The 10,641-nt window shown below is 35.5% G+C and overlaps 1 protein-coding gene across 1 annotated transcript in view; it reads left to right on the plus strand.

Moving 5' to 3' along the window:
* Nucleotides 1–9,110, plus strand: part of LOC126471220 (histone-lysine N-methyltransferase trithorax) — a 233,252-nt gene extending 224,142 nt beyond the window's left edge. Inside the window, exon 14 of the mRNA XM_050099344.1 lies at nt 4,341–9,110. Within this exon, the coding sequence (XP_049955301.1) occupies nt 4,341–4,514 (174 nt within the window). The 3' untranslated portion in view covers nt 4,515–9,110. The remainder of the gene's footprint in view (nt 1–4,340) is intronic.
* The last annotated feature ends 1,531 nt before the right edge of the window (nt 9,111–10,641 follow it).

A 10,641-nucleotide genomic window follows, 5' to 3' on the forward strand; every position in this document is an offset into this window, starting at 1 on the left:
AATGGTAGAGAAAATAAAGGGTCTGAAGAGTTGCAGATATTGAATGGTATCGTAAGGAGACATTCCGGTCTTGGAAATTCAATTCGGGATGACACTTCGCAGGTTAGTAGTATACCTCAAGGGCGTCGACTCATTGAAGTCTTTAAAGTGCACTATCCAGAAAATTCCGAGAAAAAGGGCTGTAAAGTTTTAAGCATAGCTCATACACACCTAATATACGGTCAGAAGTAGCATTCCAGCATACAGGTGAAATAGCTCAGTCAGTAGCGTGATAGAATGTCATGCGGCCGATCTGGGTTCGATTCTAGTTGCAGGCCCAATTTTATTTTGTTTTCTGAATTATCTTACAAATTATAGCAACGTTTAAATAAAGTTAATGACCTAAAGTATTATTAGTTAGATCATAAATAATTTTAGTTTGTTTAAGAAATGGCTGTGACGGCTACTCAAAAAGGGAATTACTCTCATCAATATTTTCTTTGTAAAAAATTGAATAATTTCAGATGTGTTTCAGTGGAGGTAAATTAATTACCACTGTCACAAAATTCTTGGCAGAATTTCAATTATATAAAAATTTTTACAATAATGTGTTCATTTGTCAATTTCATATTTTATGTGCATGTACCAGAATGATAATTGTCGTAAAAACATTGAAAACATAAGGTCTTTGCGATCTTGCACAATTATGAAGGATGATTGTTTACAGGAACAATGTTCTTTTAAAAGATCTGCGGAAAAACATACTTCAATTACATTCCTAAGAACTTCTCTTTCATCAGAAAGCCTGGAAGCAAACCAGGCATATCAGATCATTTCCTTAAAAATTGGCAGTGAGAGCTGATGCTGGACTATTGATTAAATTTTTATACAGTCTTCACGAGAGTTTGTGTGTCTCTTATTTTCTATATGATAAGCACAATTTTGTATACGCTTTATCAGATTTTTTTCTTGTCTATGAAAATAGACATCGGTGGTTGAACAAGTGCAGTACATATCAGAGGAACCACTTTAATTGTACATGTTGGTGATTTCTCATCATTCTGAAAGACTATGTTGTATAATTCAGGCTTTGCTTGTTCACCCTAAAAGTGAATAGCTAACAGAAGCCGTTCTTGACACACATAAGAATTCAAACACTGGGTGAGAAAGTCAGTGTACGGTTCTGTTGTTAGCTTGCCAGATTTGGAAGACATATTACAACATTTTTATAATTTTTTGGACCAGTGTTACTGGTTGCCTCTTGTGAATACACACACAGTTGAGGTAGAATGTTTTCAGATAGAGTGAGAGCATATAGAACAGTGTATGTATGTGCCACTTAATTAATGTCGTGTCATTTGATGAAAATAGTTTCGCTTTCTTTGACAGCCCGAGTCCTGTTGTACACCGACTGATACTGACATCCTGCATAGAAAAAACAACCAAAATCGAAGTATTTTATCAGAGAATTGTAAAAATAGAGAGCAAAATGAGTTTTTAAATATGCTGCAATAAATACATGCCTGGTCAGTTTTGATAACAAAATCTTTGTGGAAATTTGGTATCAATCTTAACATCTGGTTTCAAAAAGTGTCTGCAGCAAGTAAGATGTCTTCGATCATCGCTTTTTTTCCTTGAAACAAATCTTCTCTCTCTTTGCTGACAAATCGTACTTATTTTTGAATCTATGGACCCAGTTGTCAGAAGTTTTAAATTCAAAATCTGTAAACTGTAGTGCTGCTGCTAAAGCGCACTGTTGTAAATTTTGTATAAACACTTGCCAATAATTCTCGTGGGCTTCAACAAAATTATGATACATCCGAGAACTGATTGCTTCATACTTATCAAATTGATAGCCTCCTTTTTTTGTTTCTTATTCCCATTGGGATAAATGTTCCTTCTTTCTTAACCGGCTGCATCCTTTTTTTTAGTTACCTCCTGTGGTGAGCCTTTGCAATAAGAACAATGTTAATTTCATGCTCCAAAGAAAGACAGTCTACTTCTCTTGCCTTCTTTTCTTCTGGTTCATATTCATCCAATAAGATGTGGTATTCATACTTTTCAAATGGTTCACCTTCACAATTTTCATTTTTGTGAGCAAGTTTATCAGCAGTAGCAAGCATTTTTTCAGACAATATTTCCATAGTACGTCTGTAAATTTCTTCACCTATCAACAGGGCTTCATGAGAAATTGTCGTTCAAGATTCCAGTGCAATCAAATTATTTGAAGCACGCAAGCTTTTATAATAAATAGCCGCATCTTTTAACATCATATTCAACACTTCACTGTATAATGAATCTGCAGCTTCTGATACTTTTGCCGTGTCTTCATTGACAGACATTTTTAATTCACAATATTGTAAAAATTCTGATAATATTTCACAGTACATAATCCTGCAGTGTCTGTGAAAGTCAGGAAAGAACTGGCACTGTAGCAGGTAAGGCCCATTGCGCAATTAGTTCTGTGCAGGCCATGACACTTCCTGACCATCTGCTTGTTTGTATGTACAATAGGGCAACTGCACTTTTCTACAAAGACACCAGTTCCTCGAATTTACAGCGAATATTTATAACCTTTCCACAGCTTATAATATCGCCTAATTTTGTAATAACATTGTAATGATAGTAATTGACACTTTAATTTACCTCCATTAAAAACGCATTTGAAATTATTTAACTTTTTAAAAAGAAAGTATTGACAAGTGTTATTCAAAATTTAAATAGCCTGTGGCAGCCATTTCATAAACAAAGTGAAAGTATTGATGATTTAATTGATAATACCTTAGGTCATTAACTTTATTTAAAAGTTGTTATAATTTTTTAAACGATTAAGAAAACAAAATAAAATTGAGCTTGCAGGTAGGATTGAACACGGATCGGCTATATGACATTCTAGCACCCCACTGACTAAGCTGTTTAGCTTGTATGCTGGAATACTACTTACAACCATATATGAGTTGCATATGAGCTACGCTTAAAACATTAGAGCCTTTTTTCTGGATAGTGCGCTTCAAGACTTCTGTGAGTGGACACCTTTGGGGCATTCTACTAACCTACAAAGTCCCATCCTGAACTGAATTTCTGAGATCAGAGGGTCCCCATGTCAGTGAAGGACAGGGAGTTGCTGCAGACTTGGGTGAGACAGTGTTAGCAGCACCTTGACGGAGTTTGAAAGGGGCCTCATCGTAGGTCTCCATTTGGCCAGCTTGTTGCGTCATGCAATATCCAGACCTGTTGACCATTTGCACGTAACAGTGGTTTGATATTGGACTACATGGGAATGTGAGGCAGGTATTCTCGTCAAGATTCCGGTTGACCACGTCTGACCACTGTGAGGGAAGATCACCGTATTGTGCACCAAACATATTGTAACCCTTTCACATCTGCAACTACTTCTGATTGCAAGTAATAGACTCCCTGCAACATTCTGTGTCACCCTGCAGCACTGGTCAGATACTAGCAGCAGTCAGACTAGGTAATTGCCATCCCATGTGTGGGTTGCCATTAACACAACACAGATGTCTACCTTTGGAGTGGTGCCATATCCAGAAAGAGTAGACCACTGATGAATGGTGTCACGTTTTGTTCAGCGATGTCCCATTCTTCCAAAGTTTGGAGTCATGGCAGTTTTACTCTTGGTGTTGCGACATGAGGAGCCATCGGATATGATTTCAGGTTATGGCTGGTAGAGACTGAGGGAACTTGGACAACAGAAGGGTAAATCATGGACATGTTGCATCCTCACCATGTGTTACCTCTGCCCCCAATAAAACATAAATGGGGCAAACTCGGACATCAATTTCGTCCCAGTGGCAGTACCCAGGATATAAAGGATGAGTTGCAACAGCTGTGGACCAGCTTGCTGCAGGAGAGAATACAACAGCTTTATGACACCTTTCACAACTGAATCGGTGCATGTATAAATGCCACAGGGGGTACATCATCATACTGATGAGTGTGCTCTTACTGCAAAATTCTATGCAAATTTGATTTCTTTTTTTTTTTTTATTTCATTTTGTAATTGTTGTGGTAACATCACAATCGATCTGAACCCGTGAAGTTTCATGTCATTTTCTCCTCCCTTTCTGGGTGCTTGACATTTTTTGTCAGGCTGCAAGCTCTCCAGATCTGCCTCTAGTAGGACATGAATGAGAGCAGCTGTGGCGTCAACTTTGTCTCAGTGCCTGTATCCTGTATGTAAATGCTCCTTGTGCTGAATTATTGTTTTGAGCTTGTTCATTAATGTATGGAGTATTACTTAGTTACATCAGTGCATATTTTTTTCCAATCTTTATTGTTAGTAGTAAGGATAATTGGCCATTAAGATTGTGTGTTGCAATTCCATCTTTATTTTGTTTCAGCCCAACTGCTATTCTCGGGTGGTGGACATACTGGGGAAGAAACATATTTTAATATTTGCACTTCGTAGGATTCCACAAGGAGAAGAACTGACATATGATTACAAATTTCCTTTTGAGGATGTAAAAATACCATGTACCTGTGGTTCACGAAAGTGCCGCAAATATCTAAACTGAAATTCTCGTTTTGTGTATATGTAGATATGTGTGTGTGTGTGTGTGTGTGTGTGTGTGTGTGTGTGTTTGTTTTTTTTGCTCTCGCGCTCACCCGTGCATCAATATGAGCGTGTGGCTTGAAGACAAGAACAAATCTCATAACAATTTTTCATGTGCAAGGTGTTTGTAAAAGTGGTGACCAAATATACTCTTGTGATAAAAATTATTGTAAAAGTGTAGTTCTTAAAGTGTTCTATTTTAAAATATGAACTTTCAAGTGTGTTGTTGGAGGAAATTTTTGGAATATTTTTGAGCTGTGAAATGTGATAGATATCCAATGTGACATTCATTTTCAGTTCTTTGTTTAATTTTCCTGCGGTTTTTTTTTAAGTAACTGTATTCTGATATATAATTTTGTATGTTCTGTGTTAATTGAAATGATGTAATTTCATCAGTATGTGATACTTGTGTAGGTCTGAGTTCCAGTACATGTGGGTATGAACATAAGTTTTATTGCCCAGGCTGAAAACTTTGCATGAACAGGGCAAATTATGGCAGACCTCTCCATATTTTTATTTTGCTAATGCATTTTCCTGTTAGTTTGTGAGTCATCATATGTGATTAAATAAAAGAAGGGACACTGAAAATTGCTTTTGTGGCAAATTGAGGAATTAACCAATTTTCATGTGACTGGTGACAGAGTAATTTTGAACTAAGTAGTCTTGATATGGTACCAAAGATTTCATGTTGTCTTCAGTCCTGCTCTTAGTAATATGTTATGGTGATAATTGTACATTCAGCCAGGATGCATATTACTGTAATTGTATATGTGTGAGTCATGTAAACAGCAAAATTTGTTTTCTAAATAATTCTAAGTTTTGACTGCTTTGTTTTTAAAACAACTGTTTAATTTTGAGAGACTCAAGCCTTTCTGGCAATGGCTGGGTGGCTACATGAGGGCTAATAGCATATTTGAAATAATTGTCTGTGTTGGAATTTGACAAAAAAATTCATTGTAGACACTGTGTCTCCCCTCTTTGCAATGTGCCTAAATGGAAAGTGAGCCACGAGTATTAGTCAGAAATAGTAATTTAAACTGTGAGTTACTGACACATCAGTATTTTGAGGAACAGGATCTGCAGCAGTTGCATATTAATGTATGTTGACTTCACTATAATTTTATCATAATGTATTGCCATCTTTACTCATATTTTTAATTAATGGGACATCTTGACTGATTGTAGATGAAAAATGCTAATGCAGCTTGTGTGATTTATTTCATAGTAAGTTATTAATTTTAAACACATGTGCTGTATCTGTAACTGGCTGAACAGCTGCCTTAAAACCATTTATCAGACACTAAATAAATTCTTAAATTCTGTGCTGTGATGTTCCGCAGTCCTTTACATATGGTAATGATTGTGTAGCTTTAGTTTACCTTAAAAATAGGAAAGACATACACCTTCTTGATATTATGTTGCGTCTGCTTTGGCAGAAGTGGTACCATAGTGCGAGAATAGCATGCTAACTCTAATGTGAGAGCAACTACCAGTCCATTTTGCAAATGTGACTGGTGCCTGTAATCACTTAGAATGATATCCCTGCACTGGTTGTGTGTTGGATGCCTGTATCTGGGAAGCATGACTTGCTTTGAGATACCTGAATTGTGGAATGTGGGTGACATTTGGATTCTCGTGAAATTAAAACTTGCATAACACATGGCTTTTGTAACACTACACATTGCATTCGCAGTATTGTATATAACAGCTGACAGAAAAGTTTAAGTGTGTTTATTGTCAGTGTTACTTAAATACATCTACTTGATTTCGATGTCACAGGACCAGCTAACTATAAATAGATACTGAAATAGAATGGAATGTTCTGGTAAGCATTGAAAAATGTCCCCATTTCTTGTATCATTGCAGAACAGTAAACACCCCAGCAGCTTCACATTCAATCTTTCGTGTTCAGGTGATAAAGAAGTATATGAAGTATTTGAGCTCAATGTTAGTAATTCACAAGTGTACTATATGCAACAGATGAAAGAGAGAGAGAGAGAGAGAGAGAGAGAGAGAGTGTGTGTGTGTGTGTGTGTGTGTGTGTGTGTGTGTGTGTGTGTACATTTAGCGACTGTAAGAATGCTTAAGGGAATGTCAGCAACGTGAGGATTTTTTTATACATAAATTAATCACGAAGTTGCAGCATGTTGATTTTATTGGGTAAATCCTCCATAAAAGCTTCACTAGTCTATTGGTGGAAGCAACCATGCCCTGAAGTGAAGTTGTTTATGGTCATAATATTTTAACTTTGCCAAAAGTATTGATTAATACACTGGTTGTGTAAATTTTAGTGTGTCTTAGATTATTTTCACTTGAGTTATGAAAAAATGATACAAAGCAGTTTGTTCAAAATGGAATACATGAATGAAAGAGTTGCGTCTATACTGGTAGGGCATGAAATTGCTGAATCTAGAGACCTGCTGACTGTACCAATCACTGAAAGGGATATGAACTAAACAAATTTGTTCCCCTTTCTTATGGCACACTGTCCAGACTTACTTATTTACATAATTGAAAGTAAATTCCTGAATTGAGTCTTCTTATTGACATTTACTGTATGGAGCATGGATATATAAAACAATTACACATAAGACTACATACAGCCTTACCCATTCAGGTAATCTAAGTTCCATTTGTGGTATGTAATGGAATGCTGTAATATGGGATATGGTTTATCCACTAAATTAGCTATAAATAGGAAGTGAATATTTGAAAGATGGGAATGTAGGTTATTGGCAATTTTACATTTTCTAGAAAAAAGGTATGTTTGTGGGGGGGGGGGGGGGGGGGTTGAAAGCATTGGTTTCCTGCACAACTGGGTGCCCCAACTGATGTGCATGCAGATAGCTTGTTGATTATTTTAAGTTATTGAACAGTGTTTCATCTCTCTCTCTCTCTCTCTCTCTCTCTCTCTCTCTCTCTCTCTCTCTCTCTCTCACACACACACACACACACACACACACACACAATCATTCACTCACTCTTCTGTCCCATGACACTGATGAGTAGTCGTATTGCTCAGCTACCAGGAACAAATAATTTCCAAAAGCCAATTGTAAAGAGTTACAATTTTTCAAGAGCAGTAAATAAGTGAATGAAGTGTTAGTTTTCCTAAAATATAAATAATTGTTACACTCTTTAAGCTAAATTAAATTGTATATGAAAACTGTATGAACACTAGTAATCAATTATGTCTGCAAAATTCTTCACTTTCCTACTGACATTTACAGGTTGTAGAATATGTTCGACAGCTCTGCAGCTTTTGTTGGCTATCCATTACTCTGAAATATGTATGGAAACATATGTAAAAGATAAACTGTTTGATGAAATAGAACGCGAGACAGATTACAAACAGATGTTGGTCATTATGCCACATATTATTTCTGTTTCCATGCTGTAGAATAGTTACACACAAGTGTACAAAAGCTATTGTGTCTCACCCATGTATCTTGTGCTGCATTGTATGAATGTGAAAACATTTACTCTGATTGCAAAACTCCATCAAATATAGTCGGAGACACAGTGATCAGACACAAGGAACTGAATCCATAAACGACCAGTTGTGTGTTCACTTTGAGAGAGTATCTGTATTAGAAACTTAACAGTAGTCTAGTCTTGAGAAATAAGACGAAAGAGTACTTCCAAGCAAATTTAATTTGCAGTGGAAATGTTGAGGAACAATAATTATTATGTGAATATCATTATTTAATTTGTTCATTTGTATTTTGTTGCAAAAATCTTCTGCTTATAGGGTATAATTCTGGTACTATCCACTGTCTGATAATAGAAAGTTGGCAGTTAAAATTTGATTGTTTTCTGCAAGGAAAAGTACTGGTTCCGATTCTGATGAATCATTATCAAAACGTACTTTTCTGCAAGAGTGATTAAATAGGGGTGATGTAAGTCAGTCTACTTACCACTACAGTTCTTGAACTTTACAGTAATTAAATCATACTGAAATAAGACCTAGCATGATGTTGTAAAGAATCTTCCCTCTTAGGCAAACAGTCATTAATTCATTACCCATAATTCATTTGTATATTCTCCAAGATCGTATGGAATGTGTCAGCTTCATTGCATGAAGAACCAATAGGAATAGCTGACAATATCAAAATGTTCATGACGAACTTAAATATGTGCTCCTAATTACGGCAAGGAGAAGTTACAAAAATGTGCGCTAGAAATATCAAGTATTACTGTTTCTCTGGTAAAAGAATATTAATACAAATATAAAGGTCAGTGTGGATGATACGGAGAAACCATTGAAATATGCAGGCAAAGCAGTTGGTGCATTACATGTCACTATCTGAATTAAATATACCCTCTTTTTTAAAATAATAATAAAAAACAGGTTTTTTAAAAAATATTTATTAATATTTCAAACATCAGGGATTGATTGCCAGATTAGAAAAGTATTTTGGTATTATTATATATTTTGCTAATAAATATGTCTCTTTTATATTGTTTCTGGCATCACTACAAACTTTTTAAAAACTAGTTTAAATTTAATGTTCATTGTCTTATAATTCATGTGATAAAATGCACCCCCCCCCCCCCCCCCCCCACACACACACACACCTTTGTTTAAATTATTTGTTTAATATTTATACCTGATTTAAGTCTTCGAAGAACTTTTAGTAAGTCATTATTTCATATCATGTTGGCTAACTGTATACATATGGTTCTAATGTTCCCTATTTTCCGCTAATTAAATATTGTTAACCTATAAACTCACAACCTTCAAATTTCGCTTCTCGTTTGTTTAATTTTGTAAATATTGGCAAACACAGTAGTGAATATCACTTGTCGCTGCATACTTTTAATAAGCAATGTATTTTACTGTAACATTGGACCAAATGAGAGTCTGTGTACTTCTTGTCAGGATCCCTTGGCAAGGGCTTCTTTATGAAAAAGAGATTTCTGTTCCATTAAGCTTTTTATTGGTGCAGTTGAGTGCATGAAAGTGGGTTCATCCTTGAATGAGCGCCTGCATTTATTATGAAATGTTCATAATTGAAAGCTGTTGAAATTTATTACTGGGAAGCAGGAGCCTATCATTTTCTCAATAGAGGAGAAGAGAATGAGTGTCAAATATGTGTAATTTCTTTATTGACTGCTGAATGTAGTGGTGTATATCAAAAATACCTGTAACACTTTCAAAAAAGGCTTTGAACATGTTGTAGTCAAAAACTGACCACCAGATTGTATGGGCTCTTCTGCATTTTAATAGTTCAGTATCATATGGTGGAATAAGATTTGTCTCTTAATCCTTGGATATTTCCTCAAATGGCACACTTCAAAAGCCATATTATCAATGCAGAATTTAAGAGGTCCTCCCCTTCCTCTTTCCAAACACCACAGCAAGTTGGGTGCCAGTTTTACAAATACCCTGTATTAAAAAATTGTGTAAATAAATTGTCTGTTATATTCAGACTGTTATTGTATGTTATGTTTTTTAAAAAATAAATGTTAATTGCAATATTTTTTTATTTCTGTAATTGACTAGAAGGAGTAAATAAGTGCACATGAAATAAATTTGAGGGGTGCTCTAAATTACCTAACTCGAATTAGCTCTATACTTCACAGGATGTGGAAATTTCTCAGCATTGCATTTTTCCAATTGCTATCTGGAATTGTAGTGTAATTAATACTGTCATAAGAGTAGGTAATTTAGTTTTGCCCCAATTCTCATTACTTTTTTGTATTCCAAAATAAATCCTAAATTGTCATTACCTTTCAGCTGTTAAGACAGCTTCAGAAAAATTGAATGCAAATACTTCATAATTTTGAATCTTTTTGTGTGAAAATTGTGACACACTTGTTAAACTAGGCAAAACTATAAGCATAATGTACACAAGTGGAGAATGAGGAGTTGAATACATGTGAATAGAATCATCATATCTGCAGGTTGCATTAAAGGCACTGAGTCGAGTAATAGACCGTGCAGTTAGCAGGAGTCAGGTACTGGCAATTATGTCCATATCAACTGTATTTGACTTGCCGAAAGGGTTATCTGTTGTCCTGAACACTGTAATGAATTAATAAAAGTTCTTGACATGGCAGAACAGTGTCAACTGGGACAGTTTGTG

This window comes from Schistocerca serialis, chromosome 3 (genome assembly GCF_023864345.2).
Source record: "Schistocerca serialis cubense isolate TAMUIC-IGC-003099 chromosome 3, iqSchSeri2.2, whole genome shotgun sequence".
Classification (NCBI taxonomy): Eukaryota; Metazoa; Arthropoda; class Insecta; order Orthoptera; family Acrididae; genus Schistocerca; species Schistocerca serialis.